Consider the following 27,114-nt stretch of genomic DNA (forward strand, 5'->3'; position numbering starts at 1 on the left):
GTGCATTTCCCTCTCTAGGATTCCTCTTGGTGCCTCTGTGTCAGAACATTCCTGACTCCTGCATCTGACAAGGTGTGGGATGTGTGTGCATACCTGATGCCCTCATGTGGCTACTGTGCTTTATATCATAATAACAGTGGCCACAGCACACAGCTGGTTGGCACGGGCTTTTCCTCTGAACACAGGGAGAACTCAGCTGGTGAGATATGTGTGATCGCTGGAGAGCTGGCCTTTGCCTGTTGCTCAGGGAGCTGTGGGGATGGTGGGTGCCCTCCTGGTGAGAACACTGCTGATCCTGAATCAGTGGACAGGTGGGAAAAGAGGAGGTACTATTTCTTGTAGGGGAGGGAAGCCAAGTCAGACAGTGGAGCCAGGAGCAGAGGGTTACGGAACCATTATTAGGGCTTTCAGTGATGACACTCACCGCAATAGGACAGCCTGGACTCATCCACTCACCAAATCTTTATTGATTACCTGCTATGTTCCAGGCACTGTGCTCAGTTCTGGGACCTACTGGGGAAGAAGGCAGACCTGTGGGATGTTTTCATGGAGCTTAAAGCATGGAAGGAATGCAGGCTAGGGAGCCAGATTGTCTGGATTCACACCCAGGACCCAATATTTAATGGAGGCATGACTTTGGGCAACTTAAGCTTCTGGGCCCCAGACTCCTCTTCTGTGGATTGAGAATAATAATAGGCCCTACCTGAAAGGGTTGTTCTGCAAATACTCAGAACAGTGCTCTGTACATAGTAAGCACTCGTGAATAATCTCTTATTTGTCTTTCTTCTTTTTAAAATAACAGCTTATTAGGGGAACAAGCAAGATCACATGAGATATGTAATATGACTTTCGTTAAAGAAGAAGAAGTGTTACACATCAGGATGCCTGCTCCTGTAACATGGCGATCACAGAAAGGTGCCGGGGGTGGAATCTGCTCTGCTTTCCTGCTCTTAATGAGGCTAAGCTCATTCTATCTGTCTGTTCCTCTCTGCTTCTGCCTAGTTCTCTTCTCCTTACAGCCCAGTGAACATTCCCTGTATTTTCCTGAACTAGGGCAGCTGCACTGTTGGAGGAGGAGGGAAACCTGAGAAGGATTGAGGAGGTCAACTTGATCATGCCTGTTGGGATGTGACAGATGGGGTAAAGGCTGAAGTGAGGAGGCAGGGCAGCCCAGGTCCTGGCTTCAGGGCCTGGGTGGCTGATGATGCCTGACCTGATGGGAGGTGTACAGGGGAGGAGCAGTTGGGACCAGATAAGTTTTAGATGGTCATGGATGTCCAGGTGGAGATGCCCAACAGGTAATTATAGTAAGGGAGCTCAGGATGAGGTGAGGTCACATCTCCTATATTATCTGAAATCAGAGCACACAGCACAGTCAACTGTTAAAACTGATTTACTGACTACAGTGAAATTGACCTAAATAAAGCAATGCAAACACAGTCTCTAAAATCATCCACCGTCTCCTCATGCCTTACAAGTTACCCCAACTAAATCTCGTACTTCTCCGTGGAGAGTTGCTAGTACCTGCCTCTCCCTGGGGAGAAGAGCTTCCCTGGCTGGGAAGTCCCAGTGTAGCCTCTGCTGTTGGGCGGGGCGGCAGCAAGCCATGGTCTTGGCAGAGGGAAGCTCTGATGGGATGGGATGGCCCAGCAGAAGGACTATCCCAGGACTGGTCCCCTGGACAAAGCCTTCTCCTTCTACCCTGGCCTCTGATGCCTCCTGTTTAATCAGAGCAGCTCAGGGTGGTTATTTTAATCAAATGTGGTCTTGAATCCTGCTGAGCCGTTGACTAGCCATGCTGGGCCTCAGTTTCCTCTTCCAAAATGATACCACTCTGTGTCAGTATATTGTGAAAATCAAGTGTATAGTAACTATCTGTTTAATATGAGCTACTCTCTAGGCCATATCAGGGGATGTTTACCAAAGCAATGGCCTAGTTTTCTACAAAAGAGGTGGGGTATCAGATAGTCACTCCTGGTCTAGTTTCTTTGCCTGATTTTGGGAGCTATTTGCAAGAACCAGAGCCGTGACCTCCAGGGGTGAGCTGTGTGCACTCCCCTCCCCCCTCCCCTCAGTGGAATTATGCTGATCTTGCCTGGCAACATGCCTCTCTTCCTTAGACAGCCTGGAGATGCATATTTATGTATTTCCAGTCATCACCCAAGAGCTCAGATTTTCCTGTCCTTGGTGTCACTTTAATTAATACACTCCCGTGTGCTGGGTGACAAAATTAGGTTGCAGGGGTGGCAGGCGTTTATATCACGAAGGGAGAGAAAAAGGTGTTTTGCACCATTTTCCTTCTTGAGCTCCATTATTAATCTTTGCAATCAATACTCCTTTATTTTTGGCTCCAGGAGGTGGTGGGGTGGAATCAGACTGTCAAGCCATTTAAGGCCACATCTGCATAAGTAATAGAGATGGTTGTTACTTTCACTCTAGGTGAGGACATGTGTCCCTGGCCAGATGTGGCAGGGCCGGGCTCTGTGATTCTCATGCCAACTTTGTGATATGTTTGATTTAGGTAAAGTGCCTGGAACCTGCTGGGACTAAGTTGTTATTAAACACCATCTGCAGTTTTCACTTTAATTAATATCGTAAGAAGTAGGATCTGATGCTTTCATTACCATGTTAACTCTTTATGATCATGGAAAGAAGCAGGGGAAGGTAGGAGTATGGACTAGATGGTTCTTTAGAGGCCTTTGGACTTCTGTGCTGCATCCTTCATCCTGAGCCCCAGGGCTTTGAGTGCCTGTCTTGGGCTGGTCACTGCCCAGGTGTGACCCTGGGGGTGCTGGAGTTTGCTTGTGTGGAGCGTATGGGCCCAATAGAGGAGTCTACTGAAATATCAGTCATACTTGTTTTCCTGACTCTGTAAGGGAATTTACTTCAGCAACAACACTGATAATAACAGTAATAATAATAATTGTAATGACAGCATCGATGCATATCATTTACTGGAGAGACAGAGAGTTATACAATAATGTGCTAGATGTTGCCTAAATGCTTTACATAAATTTCATTATTTGATTGTTACCACATTGAACTATTATTGTAGATGAGGAAACCGAGGCAGAAAACCAGTCCACACAACTGGTATATAGCAGGGCCTGGATTCAAATGTAAGCTTGTTTGAACCAAAGCCAATGTTTTTCACTGGTGCACTTCACTTAATAAGATATTCATGCTGAAAACTTGAAAGGAAAGTCTCCAAGTTGAGAGGGGACCTATTATGCCTTCTATTATCTCTGCCACCAACATCTCCAAGGTACCCATGGCTACAGCTTCAAGCTCGGCTCTCAACAAAGAGGTGGAGTTCATTCCTTGGGTCCCCAAGCACAGCTAAGGTTGGCTAGGACTTTGAAAATGCCTCATCAGCCCATGCAGGATGATAAAACATCAGATAGATGGTAATACCTTCAGACATTATGAAAGATAAAAAACTGAAAATATAGATTGTGAGTCTAAGTCTGGCCTCAAAGTAGTCCTCTAATTACAAGGGAAGAGCATTTTGAAGTCAGACACCACTAGGAAGTCTTTGCTCACACCCCCACTGGCTGCAGGCCCACATACTATTTCATATACCTTGGCTTCCTCATAGGAAAATTGAGGTGTTCATATTTAGTTGTCTTGGGTTTCATGGGGATTTGACAGGTGCTGGACACATGGTAGATATTCTTTACACAGCATGATTCCTCTTGCTGGAGGCTCTTACACGTGGGCTCTCAGGCTGTGATCTTTGACTCCCAGTTAGGAGCTCCTTACTGACACTTGACTTCGGTGTTCCTGTTCTACTGCACATCAAGGTCAAGTGACTATTCCATGTGGTTAGGTTCATCTCAAGGAATATGACACCAGGAACGAACTCATGTACATGGGAAACTCTCTTCTACGTTTCATGAGAGCCCAAGTCTCTAAACAGGTTAATTGATCCATTTGTTCCTTTATTCATCCATCAGGCTGCTGTCGAGCACATATGGTACCTAGACTGGGCTGGGCATTGGTAGGGTAACTGTACTGCAGTAACATCACCATGTAACTGACACAGTGACCATATTGCAAGAGTTGCCCATAACCAGGGGTTGTCCTGTTCATTCATTCAATCACTCACTCACTAATTCATTTATTCACTCCCTCCCTCCCTCATTCATTCCTTCATAAATTCCTGCAACAAAGAGCTCATGTGTTCCTATTATGTGCCTGGCATTGTGTTGAGCTCTAGAGATTAAAAAACTGAGTGATAGACACCTGGTCTCCACCGTCATGGAGTGGCAGGTGGCAATTTAGAGGAGCAGGCAGACCAGTGACTCAATACAGGGCATTGAGGCAAGTGCTGTGATAGGGAGCATTGGTGACTGTGGGAGCACACGGAGAGGGGATTCGTTAGTTTCCTGGGGCTTCCATAACAAAGTACTACAAACTGGTGGATTAAAAAAAAGAAATTTATTGTCCTCGCAGTTCTGGAGGCTACAAGTCCAAGATCAAGGTGTTGGCGGGGTAGGTTCCTTCTGAGGGCTGTGTGTGAGGATCCATTGAGTGTCTCTCCTAGCTTCTGGTGCTTTGCTGGCAGTCTTTGGCATTTGGGGGCTTGTAGATGCATTACCCTGATCTCTGCTTCATTTCCACATGGTTTTCCCCTCCGTGTGTGTGATTGTGTCCAGATTTCCCCCTTTTATAAGAGCACCAGGCACATTGAATTAGGGCCCACCCTCATGACCTCATTTAACATGATTACCTCTGCAAAGACCTTATCTCCAAATAAGGTCACATTTTGAGGTACTGGGGGTTACAACTCCAACATATCTATTGGGGGAGGGGGATGGCACAGTTCAACCCATATGAGGGGAATGTCTTAGACTGAATCCTGGAGGGAGAAATATATAACCCAAGATGCAGGATATGAGGAGGTGGCTCTGTGTTTAGGAAGGAGAAGTGTTCTGTGTGGCGGATGGGAAGGACCAGAGGTGAGGGAAAGCATGGTGGGTTGGGAAACAGTCTGGCCAGGACATAAAGTGTAGTGGTGTGGCTGGAGGACTAGGTGGGCACAAGTCCTGCAAGGCCTAGAGAGTCATGTGAGGAGGATCACTTTGTTCGGAGGGAGTGAGGAGCCAAGAAGGGTTGTCCACACAGCATCGTGGTCAGAACTCATCACAGCCCCCTGCTCAGAACCTTGTCACACGGGGCAGCAGGGAGCCAGGCCTCCTACCACGCAGGGTCCAGCTCTGTTCTGGTCAGCTGAGTTTCCCCACCAGGCCTGACTTCAGAACAGTGCTGCCCAGGACTCAGTTCATGCACAGGAGGACCTGGCCTCTTCCCGGGGGGATGAGTCCTATGGGTTAGAAGGAGATTGGCTTTGGATGTGTGGGGAGGGAGGTGCTTTGGGAGGGTGATGGGCAACAGTGTGCAGGGCTGGAGAGAGCTGGGGCTCCACGGGGACACCCCGCTCTTCCCTCTGCTCGGTCACTGGGTCCTTTCACACCATTGCTCGGCTCACGAAGCCCCTCACCCTCGCATCTGAGCCCTCTCCTACCTGGTGGTCTCCCCTCATACCAGTCTCCCTCCAGTCCCTCTGCATTTGCTTCTTCCAGCCTGACTGATCAAACCCGAAAAAGGTCTTTTCAGAAATGCCTTTATAGAGAGCTGCAAGCATCCCTTTTGTTTACCTGACCAGAGCCTCCAGAATAGAAGAAGAGGAGAGAAAAACATGGCTGAGGCAGCAGAGATGTGTGGTTAAACATCCTTCATCTGCGCAATCAAATGGGAGTGCACTGCCTACTGACTCTTGTGATCTGGGTATAAAGTTCCAGGTACAGCCTGGTCCTGGTGCTCCAGGTTCTGAATCCCAGAAGCCACGGGAGGTGGCTGTGAATGTGGATGGCCTGTGAACATGGCAGGAGGGGGACATTTGAGGCAGAGCCTTGATTTGGCAGACACAGCAATCTAGATGGGTGGCAGACATAGAGAGCACCCCATCTTTCAACAACACGGTCCTTTGAGGGTTCGCATGGAGGAGCACTCGTTTCTCTTGAAGGTGACAGCTAGCATCTTCCTAAAATGCACTGTCAGCCCTCCCTGCTCTACCGAGGAAGGGATTGGGTTCGCTTTGGGTTTGTGGCTGTTTTTTGTGCATTTTCTTTCATCCCAAGGCACCATGGGGACAATATTATGCTGCTAAGAGTCAGGGAAGCCCACAGAGACCTGAGCAGATCCTTTGAAGGTGGTTAATTCGCTTTGCTCCATTGGGTGGGTTGTGGCTGCAGCCTTGGTGTGACTTGAGACAAGCTCCCACGACCCCTGCTTCTGGGAAGGCGGCTGCCAGCTCCCCACAGGCGCAAAGCTCCTGGCATCTGGACAAACTGGATTTTAATTGCTAGAAGCCTGCTCTTTGTGGGATCCTCCCCACGGTAGCTCTGAGTCCCAACAGACACTGAAAAATGAGATTCTAGTTTTCAGAGAAAACAGCCATGTTTCAGAGAAACCAGTCCATGGTGCTTCTGCTTTGTCAGAAGAGAGAATCCTAAATAAGGTAAGGTGTTGAATTCCAGCCCAGGCCATAGACTCATGAAATATCACAGTTGGGGGAGACCTAAGAGATTATCTTGTCCAGGGGTTTCAATCACAAATGTTTACAGGTCTGGGTAGAGAGTGTCCATGTGGGTCCAAGGCCAAGGAGACTCTGGAGCTTGTGATGACCCCGAAATCACACGCCCACATTAAAAGCCTTCAAATTTAACACGAACACTACGTGGACCAAACCAGCTACTTCTGGACCTGTCCTGAGGACTGGCAATTTATAACCATGACACAGCCTCGTTTTCTCATTGAATAGTTGGGGAAACTGAGGCAACCATTGATTGAGTGTCTGCCATGGTCCAGCACCATTCTCAGGGCTTTTCCTGAATTCGCTTAGTCTTGTGAGTCGCCCTGTTGTGTAGATGAGGAAACCGAGGCACAGAGAGGTTGAGCATCTTGTCCAAGGCCACAGAGCTAGCAATGTAGCGCGATACAACCACAGTCTGGCTCTGACACTGAAGCTCTGGACCCTCACCCTGCGCTGTCACCCCAAGGTGGGTACCCCTCAGAGCAGGGAGGTGCCATGCTGTCTGGGTAGGGCCCAGAACCCAGGGCCCAGGCTGCCAGTATGATAGCACCAGACTGTCCCATGTTTCTTCCTTAATTTCCTCCTGTTTCTCAGGAGGTGTAGAGCCAGGCTTTACAGCCCAAACAGACAGATGTACATGCTCAGCTCTAGTGCTGATGCTACATGATCTGGAGTAAGTTGGTGTGAGTCTCTCATTCTTGGGGAAGTGAGTTAGTACCTCTCAGGGTCCTGAGAATGGGGACTGTGATAACTTCCACCCAGGGCTATCAGAAGAGATAGCACAAGGAAGACTTGCATATATTTGGATGCCCTCACCCCAAATGCCAGAATCCTTGTCTCTGTCCACCAGTCTGCAGAAACCACCATGTACTTTTCCAGCAGTTTCTCCATGGTGCTTTATCTGGTGTTCCACAGCTGGGTGTTCTGCTCCCATCAGCCTCCTGTTGGACACAGGCGGAGTTGTCCTGAGTGTCTTGCCCAAACCTAAGAAGTTAATGGGATGAATAATTAGCTTAGAGAACAAAAAGCAGGACCATGTGTAGTTCTGCCAGCATCCCAGTGCTGCAGCTGTAGGCAGTGTTCCTCTGATCAGGCACAGGTGGCTTCCGGAGGTGCCCGCTTGAGGAATGAAACAGACAGTCTCTGTCACTAGCCAGAGAGAGTGCCAGATTGAGGCTGTTTGGCTGGTGGGACTTCCGGGGTGCTGTGGCTGGCACCTGGCATTGCTAATGGTGCTGGAAGAGCCTTTTGTCCAAGAGAAAACCAGCTGTAACTGAATGGTCCACAGCAGGGACATCAACCCCAGTTGGAGCTGGTTTGGAAAGACCTCTCAGGCATCTCAGAGATACAGGCCTGGGAAAGCTCAGCATCAGACAGACCAGCAAGCTCAACCTGGTCCTGGCATGGGACCAGCCCTGAAAACCTCATCATTTCCTCATCTAGGAAGGGGTTGAATAACTTACACAAAGGGTGGTTCCAAAGGTGAAATGAGCTGACCCTCATACAGCACTTGGCACAAAGTAGGGCCTCCTCCATCCCTGAACCAAGTAAGACTCATCAATATCAGAAAATACCTTTGTCCTCCCAACTCTCTTCCCTAGCCTCTCCATCAGAGTCCATATCCTTGTTAAATGATTATTCTGCAGGTTGATTCAGAATGAATAGCATCTTGTAGCTTCATGTTTAATTACAGCTGAGTTTGTATTGTTCAATAACAGACTCTCATGCGGTAGTATTTTCTCTCCAGCTTTCCCACATGGGAAGGGCCTGAGTCTTTGTTTTCTTGCATTAGGAGTGCTGACTGCCCAGGCCCATAAACATGCTCGAGTGGGCAAGATGTCTCGTATGCTATGATCCCTGTACTAGATGCTTTGGTTGGTTTCCCTGTCATACAAATCTGCCTCCTATGAGGTCACCATTCCACTACCGAAGAACCCTTAGCTGCTCGTTTATTTTAGCATTTGTCATAGCAAATGACATCCCTTAATCTGAGTGTCCCAGCCCTTTAGCCATATCCCTCTCCCTCTTTTCTCTCTTCTTTCTGCCCTAGGGTCCCTCCATGCACACACCCAGGCCCTGAACACACGTGCACAGGCATGCATACACAGTCACGGGCCAGCATGTGGGCTCACTGCAGCTCCTCAGCCCTGCCTTCTAAAAAACGAGTGACAGCTTTCTGTGGCACCTTCCCTACCGCACATTGTACAGGACGTGCCCACCTGCTCATCTCTCCCATACACGTACCCCGTAATTGTCCAGGGAACACCGTCATTTTTTTACTTCTAGTCCCTTGTATTAGCCTATAAGTATTTTATGAGTTATTATTTCCTCAATCCAATCCTTAGTGGTTCTTGGTTATTTACCATTTCTTCTCCCTTGTAGTAAACCATTAGGAGTTCCCAGAAGGTTTTGCTCTCAAGAAATCCATGGTTTGAAAATACTATCACCTTTGCACAGAACATCTTTTATTCCCCTCCCAATTTCCACTTTCTCAAGTCTCAATTAAGACCCACTTTTCCTGCTAACCCTCTGTCTTTGTCTCCACCTTCATTCTCTTATCTGCCAAGCTGGGATAGGTTCAACATCGTGTTCTAATGACTCTGAGCTTATTTTCTAGCAATATGTTCTGCATGATGTTTTTGATCATCTGCTTACTTGTTAATCCTCCCCACTTCGCTGTGGGCTGTCTAACATCAGTATAGGATGGTGATCGAATGTGTGGGGTTTTGGATCAAGCTGGTCCTGAGTGGGGAGACGGCTCTTCTATTCGCTGCTTCTGTAGCCTTCCATAGTCACTTAATCACCTTGAGCCTTGATTTCTTCGTCTTTAAAATGGAGGGATAATAATAACTATGAAGCTATGGCCAAGGTTAAATGAAGCAATACCAATGAGGTCTTAGCGCAGTGTCTGGAAGTTAGCATTATTATAGCTTTCTTCTAGCATATCAAGTGACTGCCTACCGGGGAAGCTGACATAATAGAGGGGCTCGATCAGACATCTGGAAAGAAGGAGAAGAGGGAGGGGAAGTGGGTGAAAACAAAAGCCAGCAGGGAGAGAGGAGACTCGGGCTGTTTCTCTGGAGCACGGGGGATGCAGGCTGTGCCAGGAGGCCAGTGAAGGCACCTTCACACCCTCCTGGAGGGCTGTTGCTATGATTTGCATTTCAGTCACATTTATGACAGCCTCATAATGGATTAAGAGCCTTAGCACTGATATATTAAAGGTTAATGGTGCATCCTGCTTTTGTATTGATTTGTGGCAGCAAATATTTGCGGGTGCAGAGAGCTGGGAGCCAGCCATGTTCTTGGCATGGTGGTATTGCTGCCTGGTGGGGCTGTTTGTGTGGGGCTCCCACCGAGTGGGAGGGGCACGAGAGCTAGGGATGCAGACAGCAGCTGCTGGGCATCCAGGCCCAGGAGACTCGGCCAATGCTGATTTCCACTAGGTCCGTAAAGAAGCTTGATCTTGAAGCTTCAAGACCCTGAGAAGGGAGCCTGTGGAGAACCAGGCTTGATCCCTGGGCTTCTTGGTGACTTGTTCCTGGCCTGACTCTGACCATGTAGCTCTGTGCTGTGCCTTCCAGCCCAGGGCTACAGCTCTTCCATTCAAGCTCCCCAGGCCATCACTATTCTCGCTTCTCTGTAGATGAGCAACCCACGCTTATCCTGGAAGGACGCTGGTCAATCCAAGATCTTTCCAACAGAATTTCCAACCTAGATAATTGGGAAGTGAGAAAAAGCCTAATTCGTTCATATATTATTCATGCACATAATAACCCATGTTTATTAGAGCATCTGCTATGTGCCAGGCAGTGCCGTAGGTAGGGGGGGAAAGTTACCACAATTTGGCTGGAACGTCCCTGGTTTTAGCACTGAATTCTGTATCCCAGGAAATTTCTCTGTCCTGTGCAAACCAGGATGATTAGGCATGCAGGTGCAGGCACTGGTGACATTGCAATAAACCAGACAAGTCCTGTTCTAGGGGGAGAACTGCCATGAAACAGCCTGTTGTATATTTCTTTGTTTTTATCATATAATTTAAAGAGGGTGGTATTTTATAGAGGGTTGTCAACAAAGGTCTCATGGAGATGGTGGCCGTAGGTGTTCCCAGCACTGAGGGAATGAGCCAATTAGAGATGTGAGGGAAGAGTACATCACACCGAGCAAAACAGCTGCAGAAGCCCCTCAGCAGGAAGGCAGGGCAGCCATTGTGGTGAGAGCAGAGGTATTGGGTCCAGATTATGTGTGACCTTTCAGGCCATGTGAAGATTTGGGGTGTTTCATGGTGAGGTAAAAAGCAATCGGAGGGTTTCAAGCAATAAGGTGACATGATATGACTTAGATTTTGAAAGGATCACCCTACTCATCCCCCAAGAAATACACTATAGAGTTAAAGGTGGAAGCAAGAAAACCACTGGGGAGATGATCTCAGTATCCAGGTAAGACATAGAGTGGTTCATGGTGAACGTGAAGAGAAGCAATCTGATTCTCCCTCTGTCTTAATGGCAGAAGATATCAAACATGCTGAGATTGTATACAACATATGTGAAAGAGAGGAATCAGCAGTGGTCCCATGGCTTTTGGCCACAGCATGTCAAAAAATAGAGCAGCATTTGACTGAGATGGACGAACTAGAAAAAGAGCAGATTCAGTGGTAGGCTTGGGGGTTTGCAATTCAGGAACTTGAATATGAACATGATTGGTGCAGGGACCTACTAGCCACCTAAATGAAGGTGTCGGGGGGGCAGCTTCATGGAGTCAGTGGGGTGGGTCAGGGCTGGGGTGGTCCATTGGAGGCATCAGTGTATAGATCTATCTACAGCCAATTGACTTGACCAGATCATGGTGCAGGGATGGGGATCACCAGAGGAGATAAGGAATCTATGGACTGAACCCAGGGCAGCCCAAGATTCAGAGTCTGAAAAGAGAGGAGATGGGTAAGGTGTTGCTGGCAAGGTGGAAGAACTAAGAAAGTGTGATGTCCCAGAAGCCAAGTGAGGGACACGATCAAGTTTGTCAAATAAATGCTGGTGGGTGCGAGTAAAGTGAAGACTGGGAATTGGCAACTGTGTTTGGGAGATCATTAATGACCTTGACAGAAGCAGCTCCAGTTCAGGGATGGGATGAAAACTTAAGCTAGATTCATGAGAGATGGAAAGAGAGTAATGGAGACAGTGACCATAGACAACTCTCTAGATGAACTGGAAAGTGGTTGGAGGAGGAAGTGAACTCAAAGAAGGATTTTTCTTAAAGACAGAAGATGTACCTGTTTGTATGCTGATGGGAATGATCTATAGAGAGAAGCAATTTCATGAGATGGGAGATAAAGTTGACAACTGAAGGGCACTGTACTCGAGAAGGCAGGGAAGTCTAAGATCCAGGAGACAAACAGAGTTAGAGATAAACAGGCACAAAGACAGAGCCACTGTTTTAAAAAGCAGGTATTTGGTGGTTTTAGAAAAGGAAGTTCTTTATAGAGAGGCAAAGTTCTCAACTGATTTATTCTACTCTCTTAGGAAATTGGAAGCAGGGCCCTTGTCTGAGAATCATCTAAGAGGGGGGGAGGGTGAATTGAACAGGAGAATTTAGAAGATTGCCAGGTAGCATTAAGGGGCACTTGAGGTTAGTGGTCATGATTCTAAAGTTACACCCATCACTGTGCTGGTCTCCAACCTGGATTTTCTCCAGCCACATGAAGCTAAAAACACAGAGATTTTTTTTTTTAGTTAACTAATTAATTGGCTACGTTGGGTCTTCGCTGCACACCAGCTTTCTCTAGTTGCAGTGAGAGGGGGCTGCTCTTCCTTGCGGTGCACGGACTTCTCATTGAAGTGGCTTCTCTTGTTTTGGAGCATGGGCTCTAGGCACACGGGCCTTAGTAGTTGTGGCATGTGGGCTCAGTAGTTGTGGCTCACGGGCTCTACAGCACAGGCTCAATAGTTGTGGCGCACGGGTTCAGTTGCTGTGCGGCATGTGAGATCCTCCTGGACCAGGGATCGATCCCCTGTCCCCTGCATTGGCAGGTGGATTCTTAACCACTGTGCCACCAGGGAAGTGCCCAGAGTTGTTTTTAAACCAGAGTTGATTCTGCCAGAAATCGTGAACTCAGCACCCACTGTCTGTCAGACCATATGAAGGGTGACAGGGATCCAGAGATGACACAGAGTCCAGCGCCAAGGAAGCCCACTGTCAAGGTGGGGAAACAGGCACATCAATAGCCACATGAAGTGCAGGAGGTAGGACAGGCTTAGGATAGGCTAAGCGGGGAGCACATAATAGGGGTATGGGTGCAGGGGGGAATCCACTCTTCCTACTGGAGATGATAGCCGAGCTGATTCCTGAAGGGAGGGTGGGTTTTAGTCACATGAAGAAGGCAGGGAACTGCGTGGGGAACAGACAGTGAACCTGAGTGAAGGCTCAGAGGCCTGAAAGCAGGATGTCCACTTGACTAACACTCAAGAGCAGAGCAGTCTGAGAAGAGGCTGGAGGAGGTAAAACTGGAGTGCAGAAGTCTCCATGGGCTGAGCACCCTTTGCCGATGCCATCAGAGGTCCCCAGTGAAGGATGTAGATATTCAACCTCTGTCACAGGCCAGGGCCTGGGTTCGGTACCTAGCCCAGCGTTATCTGGCCTGACTGAGGTGATGCTCACAGCTGCATCCCTCAGCACCTATTACTGAGCCCTGCTCACTGCCAGGGTCTAGACTGTGTTTAGCAAATCAGAAACACGTGACGCATACGCCCTTCATTCAGAAACTCATGTCTGGCCACCCCTGTCTGCTTTGGCAGCCAAGGGCACCTGAGCTGGGCTGGATCCAAGCAGAAAATGTGCAAGTAAAGGAAACTCCAGCCTGCTTTGCTGAGATGCCCAGGATGGCTCAGCCCCCTTGGGCTTAATCCGGGCCTGTTTGTCTTGCTTTGGGGACAGAAGATACAACTATCACAGCCCCTTGGAACCCACTCCCTACAGCCAGTGGGGCACGAACGTAATGGGGCAGGAAAGAGGCCTTGCTCTTCCAAGTGGATCTTGGCTGCAGGGGCTGTTGGTGGAGGAGGTGGACGTGCAGGAGACAGGAGAGCACAGAGATAAATCCTCAAGGCCCACAGCTTGGGCAGCAGACGGATTTGTTAAATCATTCAGATCACGCTTGTGTTCACAATATAATAAAAATGCAGATTTTACAGAAATACATTTGTAAAGAGTGGAAGTCGCACTGCTCTTCAGTGCATAGTCCTCATATTTTTGTGCCTATATTTACTAATGGTTACTTTTTACAAGAATGGAAATATACTATATACAAATGCGTTGAGGTTTTTGTTTTTTAGCATATTTTGGGCATCTTTGAATTTCAGTAGTAATCAAAGAGGTGGGATTTGGAGGGAAAAGAATGTGGAGGGAAGGTTGAGGGAGGGAGTGGGCACACGTCAGCTGGGCACCCCAGTACCCGCTGGGCCCTCTGTGACTGCTGTGCTGAGCACACTTCTTTTTTTTAACTTTTTATCTTATAGTGGAGTATAGCCGATTAACAATGTTGTCATAGTTTCAGGTGCACAGCAAAGGGACTCAGCCATAGATATGTGTGTATCCATTCTCCCCCAAACTCCTCTCCCATCCAGGATGCCACATAACATTGAGCAGAGTTCCCTGTACTATACAGTAGGTCCTTGTTGGTTTTCCATTTTAAATATAGCAGTGAGGGCACACTTTTGAAGAAGGGCTTTCTAGCCTCCTATGTCCTACAAAGATGCATTTTCCTGCCACGTGGCCCTCATCCTGGTGGGTCACTAAGTGTCCTCATGCAGAGTTAATCTGACAGTTTCCTGAGCTGGGATTCTGATCTGCAGTCACTCAGACAACAGCCTTTGGATACAAAGGAGCTCCGTGTAGTACCCGGTGTAGCCTGCCCCGGCCTCCCAGTGAGGGGTGGGAGGGTGTCCCTGGTCCACGTTAAGGAGGCCATTCCAGGGGAGAGAGGCTGATGAGCTCCGAGCCTGCTGGCCTCTGCTCCTCGGAACGCACAGCTTCTTCAGGTCTCAGCCTTGCCCTCAGCAGTCTGTTCTCTCTCCTCCTCTGAGACCAGCTCAAGAAAAGTAGTGAAGAAACACACACCCTTGATGTCAGCTGCAATGGCTAAAACACCCCCCTGCATACTTCATATAATCACTTCATCATCTTCTGTAAGCCTTACTCTGCTTTATTACTCTTCATAGCACTTTTCATCACTGGAAACATGACATCGGGGGTTGGCTGGCTACGCCCCCACAGGCCACATATGCCTGGCAGCCTGTTTTCCTACAGCCGGCAAGTTAAGATTGCTTTTCTCTTTTTGAAGTGTTTTTTACAGTATTCTAAAAAAAGAAACCCAAAACCACAAAACCAAGGAATATGCAACAGAGTGGTATGTGGCCCTTATTTCCTACGTACATGCACTCTGTCCCGTCCCAGAAAATTTGCTGACCCCAGTATTTTGTAATTATTGGTTCTTTTGTTTGTTGTTCATATGTTTGTTTCCCTCTCCCCACCTCTATCACGCAGAGTCCACAGAGTGGGAACTTTGTGCTGCTCATATCGTTAGACCTAGAACAGTGCTTGACAGAAGCAGATGCTCAGGAAATAGGGTTTTTTCATTGGATGAGTGAAAGGATAAAGACCCTGAGATGCCTTTCAGAGCCCAAGGTTGAGAAGCATCTTGGAGTGTCTCAGCCTTCACCTGAGGTCCTGTTTGCCTTGAAGAACCCAAGTCTGGGGTGGAGAGAATGGGAAAGGTGGCAGAGCCCTGGGTAGGAGCCACTGCATGGGAGAAGGATAAGAGAGACTGGAAGCACAGGGGGAGCCCTGGGGAAGAAACTCAGGAAGCGCAGGGAAGTGAGCAGCACTGGTACCCAAAGGCCCGGGAAGCAGGCCAGGACCAGGTAGTCCCAACCGCTTTGCACAGCACCATGTCTTGTAGAGTCAGACATGAGAGAGAAGAATGAGGCTGCCGGAATGGCAGGAAAGGCATCTGTGGGCTGTAGTTACAGCAGCTTCAGATTACAAGGATGAGCACCGCTACCCTCCTGTACCTTTTGTGCCACTCCACTACTTCTTTTTCTCTCTCTCTCTTTTTTCCTTTTGGTCACGTTGCAGCATGTGGGATCTTAGTTCCCCAACCAGGGATGGAACCCATGCCCTCTGCAGTGGAAGCGTGGAGTCCTGACCACTGGCCCACCAGGGAATTCCCCTTCCTTTCTCCTTAAGGAAGAATAACAGGGCTTTGGGATTTAGATTTATCAGGCCTGTGATGATGGCAGCCCCGCAGTTGTTGAAATCTTTTTACATATATTGTATATTGATTCTCCTCTTGTTATAAGTATATTTATCTCCATTGCCAATGTAAATATTTCTGTAACATACAAAGATGTATTTATACATTCTGTATTATTGATTTTTCTCATGCTGCAAACACATTTATCTCTTTGTTAATGAAAATGTATCTGGGAAATAGTAAGATTGATTTATGGAGAAAGGTATGGGGAGGGAGGGAGATGGTGCTGGGCTGGGTGGATTGTCCTTGGCCATGGTTGAAGGAGACACTGGAGACTTCCAGAAGGTGCCTGTTTAATTGGAGGAACTGCTCTGAGAGGCAGGGGATGCTTACAAAGTCCTTTTGTAAGAAAACCTAATTTGCTCTTAGAAGTTAGCTATGCTTTCAGCTAGGGGAGACCCCAAAATTCAGTATTCCGGGCCAGAAGATGCAGAGAAGCAGCTCCTATTGGTCCCAAACCCAGTTTCAATAGGATACAATTGAGTAAAAGATATTGGCATAATGGAAAGCATGGAAGAGAGGCTAAGCTTTGCCAAGGAGGATTATAAACACTTATGGTTACAAAAAGGTGAAGGAAGGAGATAGGCAGCTGAGCACAGAGCTGGGGGTCATCTGCTAAGAGTGCATGCCTGCACAAAACACTTAGTCAATCCAGACCCCATAGGCTTTCTTTTATAGAAATCCCTTCTTTAACTCTGGCCAACGGGCTCTGTGCTTCTCCTCAGTGCTTCCATCCGAGTTCCATCCAAACTCTGCTTTAGTCCCTCTCACATCGTTCAGTTACTCTGGGTTTACTTCTCTGACCATTTATCATTCAGCACTAGGAACCTCTTGAGGAAGCCCACCATCCATTCCTTTCCTGTGTATCTCTGTGCCTTACCTAGTACCAGCTGAGTACCTAACTAACTGTGGATGAGACACTTGGTTGAACGACTTCAGCCAGTTGCATCATGCATGATTTTGGTTTATAGAGACACCACGTGTGATGGGAAGCTCTCCTTCATCTCTCTGTGCCAGGGGTGCTTGGACATTTTCTAGCAGTTATTGCTGAAGAGACTAATTTGGGAAACATGCAAAATTAAGTGTGCTGTTAGTTCAGCCTTCTCCAGGCTAAGCCTCCCTTGCTTGTTCGGATGGGCATCCTATCTTATGTGAACATCTGTCTTCTGCTGACTCTTGGCTTGGATGGCTGGCTGGCTGTCCCTGTTCTCCTTTATTCCTTCTTCTGTGTCCCTTCCAAAGCTGGGCACTTGGATAAGAGGATAAGTGCCCCAGGGAGATGACAGCTTTGGTCCATGGATAGTTGGGCCTCCAAGGAGCCTTAGATAGGTTTATTCACTCTGAAATATGATGGTAGTACCTACTGTATGTTAGTGAGCTTGGAGACTTTCCTTGAAAGAGGGAATGTGCATTTGAGATGGAAAGATCCCTCTACACACACTCGTGGCTACAGGAGGCAATGGAAGGAGGCCACGGGGCTGGCATAGCAAAGATGGCGGTGGTGTTTGGGGACGGGAACAATGACCTCTACGGGGACAGAAATGGACACAAAGCCATTAACATTCGGGCTGCCTGCTCATATGCCAGAGATGCTCCCTGAGCCCCTGGCCAGGGGCACCGTCGTGAATAAATACCAAGAGGAAAGAGGAAATCTCCATTTCAAATGTGGGGATGAAACGGTAGGGCTGAACTCCTTGGCAGTTATACATTCATTCCAGACTCGTGGAAACTGCAGTAATTTAGAGCAGTTCAGTATTTGGACTCAACTGTGTAATTCATCCTGATGTTTCCCATTCATCAAAGCCTTGTGTTTGTTTGTATTACCATGAGAAAAATAAAAGATGTGGGAAAAAAGATCCCCCTGCCTTTCGTTATAGGCAAATGACGACAGAGTTACAACCCTTGGGGCCCTTCAAGCAAAGGAACATCTTGCTTCAATTAGATATAAATAATGAACAATAATTAGAAAGATTTCTTCATCGAATTTGTTATTTTATGTTTCCTTTCATCTGTAATGTGTTGAAACGAAAACTGAGCTCTGTTTCTGGGCCATGTAGCAGGGCCTGCAGGAATTCCACGGAGTGTGTCTCCAAAACGGGAGGGAGCATTCACTGCTGGCTCCTCTGTGTGTGGGCCATGCAGGCTGGCAGCAGCCCTGGCTCTAGTGCTGAGGATGCAAACATGGGGCTGCTTTGGCTCCATCTACCGAGGACCCAGCTGTATGATAATAGCACAGAAGTATTGCTACTAGTTACTGGGCACTGAGTTTACATCGGTGACTGCTCGAAGAGTTGAACACGTATCACCGCATTTCATCTTCACAGCAGCCTCTGCTACAGGCTCTCCTTCTAGCCCTACTTTTTTTTAAAGATTGGGAAACCGAGGCACAGAGAGGTCAGCTAACTTGCGCAGGCCCACAGTGTTAGTGTTGGTGGAGCTGAGAGCAAGGCAGGTAATTGGACTCCAAAGCCCCTTGCTTTACCCACTCTGCTATGCTGCTCCCGGCAATCACAGTGAGATCTTTTTTGTAAATTAATTTTTATTGGAGTATAATTGCTTTACAATGTTGTGTTAGTGTCTACTGTACAGCCAAGTGAATCGGCTATACATATATGTATACCTATATCCCCTTTTTCTGGATTTCCTTCCCATTTCGGTCACCAGAGAGCATCGAGCAAAGCAGAAATAGAGACACAAACGTAGAGCACAGTGAGATCTTACTGCCTTAGAAGCCGCGCAGGGTGTAGAGATGACCAGGAAGGTGAGGGATGGCGATGTCTTGCCACAGGGGAAGGCGGCTGCTGGAACTTCCAGGGGTTTGCAGAAGTGTATCAGGTGGATGAGTAACATAAAGGGATTCCAGGCAGAGGGAGCTCTGTGCTGTGGTGGCATAAATCGGGACTGTGTGGGATTTCTCATTTCAGCCTTGACTTCGTGTGGATGCAGGAGCAACAGGGGAAGATGAGATCAGAAGGTGGAAGGTTGTGTAGATCGGGTGGAAATGATTGGATCTCTTCATGGGAACGGTGACTCCGTGAGAAGTGGGGATGATGATTCTGGTTGATAAAAAGGAGAGACAGGTTCCCAGAAGAGAAATAAAGAAAGAGGGATCAGGTTGAAGCCTGGAGAGAGAGGCTGGCTCACCATGGACTTTTTGTTTTTTGCAATTCTGTCCTCTCAGCACACTGCGTCGGGCACTGCTCATCTCAGAACATGTGAAAGCTTTATGCCCGTTGGCCCATCCTGATCTGACTCTTCCCCCTACCCCAAGGAAGGCATTGTTCCTCTGCCCCCAGCTCAGACATCTGCTCCTGGGCAGCTGATGGACCTTCCTGATGCCCCTCCTCCCTGCATCGGGTACCTGGCTTGTGCTACTTGCTTCTCCTCCCTGTACAACAGACCGAGGCTCTCAGAAGTGCTTTGTTTTATCTTCACCGCCTTTTGAATAATTGTCAGCACTTCAAAGTCAAGAGATTTCATATACAAACCCAGATTTCTTTCTTTTTTTTAATTGTACAAAGTATTTATTTTAATAAAAAAAGTCTGCTTTTCAAAGACAGGTACCTCATTGTTATCCTCCCCCTCCCCCCGAAGACTCACATGAAAATAAAACACTTCACATAGAAAAAGAGGAAACAGTCAAATGAAAGGAGGAAAGAGTCAAATGAAAGGAAGAAAAGAAAAACTGGTTCACAGTATTTGATTTACTTCTGGACTCTCTTTCCGGTTTTCGAACGGGTTTGCGTGGCCTCTTCTGCCTGTGTACCTGAGCACTGCATATCTTCAACACCAGATTCTGTGGTTCCCTCAATTCCTTTCTTTCTCTTCTTTGTTATTGTTCTCCAGCCTCCGTTCTCCACAACACTGAGGTCTAGCTTGCCATCATCCTTACTTCCTATAGCTTTCAGTCCTTGCAAAAGAATATCCCGTAACTTTTCATAGAGAGGTTTTTTGGCATAATCCGGTAACTTCACTATTTCCATGTACTTAGCAATTTCATCTGGCTTGTTTTTCTCAGGAAAACATTTGTCCATCAAACCTGCAATATTTTCTCTGCCTCTAATTTTGGAATCTCTAACATAGTTAGGATCTTTCAAATTATCCTCCCAAGGAAGATGGCCACTAAGCCACTGGATCATGCAATAACCAAGGATTTCCAGGTCACCACATCTTGATGGGACCACACCATTGTGCGCGTCGAAGCTGGTGAACTCAGTCGTGCCATCGTGACATCTTTTGGGTCTTCTTTGTATTCCTTATGAATTCCTTCTGGGAGGTACTGATAAGCAAGGCCATAATCTGCCAAGTACACCTGGTCAGGATTCTTGTAGCTGAGAAGAAGATTTGATGCCTTGATATCTCCATGTACATACTCACGGTCATGAATATATTCCAGAATATCCAGAATTCTTAAGCTTAGCTGCAAGGCCGTGTTCCGAGAAAACCTTTTGGCATTTGCTTCATATATTTTCTGAAGGTCACTCCCAAAGCGATCCATTATCATAAACCTATAACTTTCCATTTTTGTCATGTAGACCAGACCCCCAATACTTAGGGACACCCAGGTACTTCAGTTTATGGGCACGAATCCATTTCTGAATTTGTTCTGGTTTGGCAACTGACTGGTAGAACTTTAATTCAGTAAAAAGAGGTCCATTGTCACTGGGTTCCACTTTTACAACACAGGGTGGGTCGCAGCCCACCGATTTTGAAGAATTCATATCAGCAAGATATATACAACCAAAGCCACCCCGGCCAATGGGTGATCCTAGTTTCCATTCCTTTTTGGTCATGTCAGTGATTATCTCCCTGGCTGCAAAATGTTCTGCATGACGTCTCTTTGCAGGGCCCAGTCTTCCAGCTTGAGCTGCTTTTACACGAGGCATTTTCACCCGAGCCGCAGACTCATTGCCTTCTGCCCAGTACGAACTTCCCACCGCTTTCCCAGATTTCTTACTTTATTGAAAAGCCAACTGGGGGAGATGCTTAAAAGGCAACAATTGGGTGGAACTCCAGAACAGCTGCAAGCTTTGGAGGAGACATGCCTCTTCATGAACACAATCTCTGAGTGTGTGTCTGCCCCACACCAGCTCTGAGGGTCAGAGACCAGTCACCATCGCCAGTCTTGCTAACGTGTTTCTCTTTCCTGTGCTTTTGCAGGAATTTGAGTTGGAGACCTTCAGTGTACAGCCTCCTGTGTTGCCCTGACTCTTTTATATTGTGACTGTCTGTCTATATGTTTCTGTAGCTAGACTCTAAGCTCCTTGAGGGCAGGAATCATGTCTTACTCATCCTTTTGTCCTTCAGGCTCAGCAGAGAACCTGGTTGTAGCTGTTCAGTGACCTTATTGAATTAATCTACATTGAGGAAATGTAACTGGGATAGAATGAAGCCCTGGCAAGTTGTGCTTCAGGCCGAGGGACTCATGCTGCTGGGGGTTGGGAGTGAAGGATGTGGACAATGACCACAGCTGGGATCTCACCTCAGGAGGGCCTTGCAGCCCATGTGTGTCCCTGCAAGGTGCAGCATGTACCCATGTTTCATGGCCATTTTGTATTTCAGGACGTTCCAGGACCTGTCCAAGCAAGTGGATTTGTCTTATGGCACTGTCCGGGATTCTGCTGTGTATGAGTACTTCCGAGCCAAGGGCACCAACCCTCTGGAGCAAGACAGCACGTTTGCCGAGCTCTGGCGGACCATCAGCAAGAATGGAGGGGCTGACAATTGTGTGTCCAGTCCTTCAGAAGGCATCAGGAAGGTAGGTGGGAGCTGGCCACCCAGATATGTGTGTGCTGTGACAGGGGCCATGGGGGCTGTCATCCTCGGGGTACCAGTAACCTTCCCAGAGGCATCTCCTTTGAGTAGCCCTGTCACCTGCAGGGTGACCCATCTTCAGCAGCCTAGACAGGCATTTCTCATAGGCATGTGGGTGTCAGGTAAAGAGTAACACATTCTTTAGGTAGACGCCCAGTTTTGACAGGAACAGCAAAGGGGCTGGTCCTTATGGCCTTTCTAGGTTTCCAAAGGGTCAGGGAGAAGCAGGCAGGTTAAGCCCAACACATGGACCTCCGCTCCTGGGCTCAGAGGATGGTGGTGCAGAGGGGTCTGCCCACCCTGAGTGAGGACACGCAGCAAGAGTAGGTGCAGAGGACCAGGTGAGAGGTAGAGGGAATCAGGGGACAGGGTTCAGGGGAGGGTGTGCACACTGTAGGGCCACGCTGTGGGGCATAGGTGTGCTTGGGAGGTGGTGGTAAGGACAGCAAGCTCAGGATGGAGGCTGAGTGGGGATAAACTGAAGGAGCACTGGGTGGGAAGAGCCTAGGCCAGAGAGAAGAATGGCAGAAAAGAGCAGCAGTGGGTTAGACTTTGCTCATTTATTTCAGTGAATTTCCACAATGACCCGAATTAATCATGATGATCCCATTATACAGATGAGGATCAGAGACATGGGTCACACCCCTTGTTAATTCTGATGCCTGGGATTCCAGACTAAGGGGTTTGGTATTTATCTGCCACTTGCTGCAGAACCCTTGAAGGTCCATGAGGAGGAAGGTGGTGAGATGAAGGCAGGTGTTATAAGGGTGTTGCTGGTGGTGGCACCTTCTTCCCAGTGACCCTCACAGGCAGAGGCTACTTTCTCTTGGTCATTAGTGAATGATTCAAGAAAGATACGCACATGGCCAGCACTACTGTCTCTCTGGGTAGACCAGCTGTCCAGCCCATCTCACTCAGCATCTCTTCCCTTCTATTCCCTACCCCACCACCTCTGCAGAAACTTCACACACTCACATGCATTCACACACACACACATGCCTGCACGCATCTGTCCAGCCTGCCTCAGTGTGTCCTGCCTTTCCCTACCCATCGAGTCTACCTCTGTGGAACTTTCTTACAGGCTCTCACATGTAATCACTCACACACTCCTGTTACTCACACACACTGATGCACATACATATTCATGTACACACGTGTGTTCTACATCCCCAGCCATCTGGCGATCCCTTGGCCTTACTGCAGAGGCTAGTGGATGTAAGGGGGCAGTCTTCAGCAGGCTTTGGGGCCCCTAGGGCCCACGACCTTGCTGTTCGTGGTGAGAAGAGTCCCCAGCAGTCTGCCAGCCCCTCTGAGGAGAGCCCCAAATGGGTGCAGGGGGAGAGGCAGAGCCTGAGTCCTGCTTCAGAAGCAGTAGGGCCTGGTGGCTGGCATGGTGCGGGGAGGCAGTGCTTTGTGGGGCGTGGGAGTCCCCAGGGCACGTGTGCTTACAGGGTAATTAGCGTGGGGTGGCTTCTCCCTGTCACTTATCCAAGGTGAGCAGAAGAGAGTGTCTGGGCTCTGGAGCCTAGCACATTTGGGTGTGAATCCCAGTTCCACAGCTCACCAATGATGTAAAATTGAGGATACCACTCTTCCTATCGGGAACCTCTCAGTGTTGAGAGAGGCCTGGGCAACTTCCCTTCTGGGGACCCTTTAGACACTGAAAACATTTAAAAGTACATGCAGGTGGTATCTTAACAACAATAATAGAATGCAACATAAATGTGCTAGTCCCAGGCTCTCAAGGTTTATTAAAACCTCTTAGGTCCTGGTGCACAAAGAAATATGGCACTCTCACCTCGAGGTGCTGGGTCTGCTTTCATCCCTGACAGTGGATCCTTGTGGCTGTAGGTGACCTCATTTGGAGATAATGAGTACAAAATTGATTTAAGACCTTTTATGACTGTAAGGCTTGGGCCAAATGGACTTTGAGTTTCCCTTCTCTGCTTTCTTTGTCTCTCATAGAGAGCCAATACTCCCATCAAAACTGGATGCTTATGAAGATTCATTGCAACAAGGCTACAAAAAGAACTTCTTATAAAAGAAAAGATAGCAGCTTTTGACTTTATCAAACTTCTATTCATTACAAGACACTTTAAAGAAAATAAAAAGGCGAGTCACACACTGGGAGTGGATACTTACAATGCATATAACCAGTATAGGATTAATATCTTATATGGATATTACGTGAAAAACTTTTAGAAATTAACAAGAAAAGCTCAAACAATTTAATAGAAAATGGGCAAAAGACTTGTACAGGACTTTCACAGAAGAGGCAACACATATGGCCAATAATCACATGAAGAGATGTTCAAAGTCATTAGTGTTTCCAGAAAATGAAAATCAAGACCATAAAGATATATCACTTTACAGCAATTAGCCTTGTCCCAAATGAGAGGTGGTAGAGAGGATGGGAGTAACAGGTGGTTAATTGTTGGTGGGAGTGTACCCAGTACAGCCACTTTAGAAACAAGTTTTGTCATTCTTTTAGAAGATGGAATATTTGCATACCCTATGACCTAGCAATTCCACTCCTATACATTCACCCAAAGCAAATTTCTGCAGCACCTCAGAGACAAGAAACACCACAGTAGCATTGCTTATAGTGCCAGGACCCTGGGAACAATCCAAAAGAGCATTAACAAGTTAAAAAAATAAGACCTGCAATGAAATGAATGAACCACAGCTTCATGTAATTGTATGGATGAGTCTTTGCTGAATCATATTGAGTGAAAAAAAGAGCATTAAAGGCAATTTCATGTGGGTCAGCTAATAGAAAACAACATTCAATATAACACACTTTTAAAAATGTATAAAACACAGGCATGCACACATCCAAAGTAATGATAAAGTATAAGACTCAGGGTAGTGGTTACCACAGATGGGAGACACAGAGCAAGAGGAAGGAGAGAAATGTACTGTTGGATGTAAGTCAGGGTCAGTGTTAGCTTTATAGGCACAGGTTTTTGTTTTCTTAATTTTTCACTTCTCATTAAAATAATAAATGTTGCTTTAAAAAGGGCCATTCCTAGACAAAAGGATGGGTGTCCTGAACCAAGGGCTGTGGTTAATCTCTTCCTTTGCACCTGCCTACTCTTTCAAATAAATAATTCCCGGCCAGCCAGGCAGAGTTTGGCTCTCAGATACGCCAGCTCCTTCTCTCCTTGCGGGTGCCAGGTGTGTGCCTACTCTTACTCCTGGAGTTCCTCAGGAAGGCAAACGCCACCAGTAAAGCCCTCTGGAGCATGATGAACCTGGAAATGGGTCGTTAGAGAAACACCTCCCCATCATCCTATTTACCCCTTGTCCATAGCTGGCACCTTAGAAGTCAGCAGCCTCTGGTGATAGTTAGGATCTTACGCATGAAGAAAACAATCTTAAAAAAAAAAAAATAAGTGGTGGAAGATGCAAATAAGGGGTTCTTTATAAATGCCTAAAGCTTCATGGCACAGAATCTAATCTTCTTCCAGTACAGAGGATGTGTTGCTTTTATGACGCCTTCATTTTATAAACCCCAAGCCAGCTCTGGGGTCACAAATCTCTCTTGTACTTGGATCTTTAAGAAAAAAAAAACAAAACTGACTGCCAGCACTAAGCAAATGTTAAGGTTTTTGTAACTCGTGTCGTGTGAGTGAGTTTATGGCACTGTCAGGAAGTGGAGGGCACTGCAGTTTTTACTGCAAGGAGAGCTTATATTCACTCTCAAACCTTCCTTCTACATGTGCCTGTTTGGGTGGCTACTGTACCTACATGTTTATCTGAAACTCTTCTTGTCCCCTGCCCCCTATGGAACGCTCCTCACCCCCCAGGTTTTGACCTCAAATACCGTGTGAATCCTCAGCCCAAAGCAGACCAGACTGGGGATGGCTGTGCCTGAATGAGGGCCATATCCTGAATCCAGAAACTGTATAGAAAAATCCAGCACATTGGGAAATACGGGCGTGATCTTGGTATTCAAGGAAGAGGGGCTTCTCCAAATCCCAGACAGAACCCACTTGGGTACAATGCAGGCAGCCTGGCAAAGGTGAGGACTAGAGGCCCCCAGGGGATATCAGAGAAAACTGCTTTAGCAAGGGGAGGATGCTCCCATTTCTAATTTCCAGTTACTCTTTGGTGACCCTGGCTCCATTTCCAGAGAGTGCTTGGTAGTGAAACAATGTCTAATTGCTGCTAAAGTCAAGGAGCTTGGTATTGAGAGTAACCTGAGAGAGCTGCTGTTATTTTTTTCTTTGGAAGTGCTGCAGCTTTTAATGACTTGAAACCCATTTAGGTGGGAAATTGCTTAGCAAGAGGTGATCACTTTTGCACAGTATCAGAGTCAGAGAAAGGAATTATGTCTTGGTTGTCCCCACTGCTCTGACCTACTCCTTCATGCCAGCCATCACTCAGATAAGGAGGAGGCAGCTCTTTCTGGGCCCTGGGGAAGAGAGCAGAAAGGAATTTGAAAGGGGAGGGATGTATTTATATTATTAAAAGCCCACGGTGTGCAGTTTTAGAGCAAACCTGCTGGCATCCGGTAATTCTCAATAAATACTGGATTGTCCCTGAGTGAGTCATCTGTTTGTCATCTGACTGAGCGGAGGCACATAAATCGGGAGTGTAGTTGGTGCCATCAGTGAGTAGGTTACTCTCTGTGAATTCCTTGTGGGAGGGATGAAGGAAATCTCTTTATAGTCCCTTTTGGGCTTGTCCCTTGATACCCGCCTCTTAGGAAAGAGACTCTGCTGGTCCTTGACGAGCAGAGAGAGGCTGCCTTCGTTTCTTTCAGCCACCTGTATCTGCCAGGCCTGAGACAGACTAGAGTAAGGGTCCACAGGCTATGCTCAGTGAGCTAAGTCTGGCCCACCACCTGCTTTTACAAATAAAGTTTTATCAGAACACACATTTGATCATTTATATACTGTCTATGCCTGCTTTTCTGCTACTTCAGCAGAGTTGAATAGATGTGGCAGAGACCATGTGGTCTCCAAAACCTAAAATATTTATTACCTGGTCCTTTATAGAAAAAGTTTTGAGGATCCCTAGCCGAGAGAAGTGGGTGCTCCAGGGATACTGCCCATAGGTCAATGTCATCTGATAACTCACAGATATATCCAGTAGCTCATCATCTAAGCGCTGTAAAATCTAAGAGTATGTAAGCACACCTAATAGGTAGTTCCTCCTCTGGCTTTACATCATCTAATAGCACGTCAGCACATGCAGGGACGCATCATTTAACTCTATGCCATCACCTAAGTTCCATACCATCTAGTAGCATAGAGACTCTGTCCTTCCTTGTCCTTTTCAGGCTTACGTCCGGTGGCCCAGGACTTTACCCTCACTGCACTGGGACCCAGCCTCACTCCTGGCCTGGCCTAATTCCCTCCTGAAATCTACTGAGCAGTTTCTATGTACCAGG

General features: G+C 47.4%; 1 protein-coding gene and 1 pseudogene across 3 annotated transcripts in view; one reads left to right on the plus strand and one right to left on the minus strand.

Annotated features, from left to right (window-relative positions):
- The window catches only part of GRID1 (glutamate ionotropic receptor delta type subunit 1), a 655,245-nt gene that overhangs the window by 583,433 nt on the left and 44,698 nt on the right, over positions 1-27,114 (plus strand). For both annotated transcript variants that reach the window (XM_057735455.1, XM_057735456.1), the window contains one exon: positions 21,465-21,660. In XM_057735455.1, coding sequence (XP_057591438.1) covers positions 21,465-21,660 — 196 coding nt within the window. The remainder of the gene's footprint in view (positions 1-21,464; positions 21,661-27,114) is intronic.
- Positions 19,607-20,848, minus strand: LOC130853489 (serine/threonine-protein kinase VRK1-like; annotated as a pseudogene). Its single transcript, XR_009053788.1, has one exon. The product of XR_009053788.1 is annotated as a serine/threonine-protein kinase VRK1-like (transcript).

The sequence above is a fragment of the Hippopotamus amphibius genome, chromosome 5, assembly GCF_030028045.1.
Source record: "Hippopotamus amphibius kiboko isolate mHipAmp2 chromosome 5, mHipAmp2.hap2, whole genome shotgun sequence".
In the NCBI taxonomy this organism is placed as follows: Eukaryota; Metazoa; Chordata; class Mammalia; order Artiodactyla; family Hippopotamidae; genus Hippopotamus; species Hippopotamus amphibius.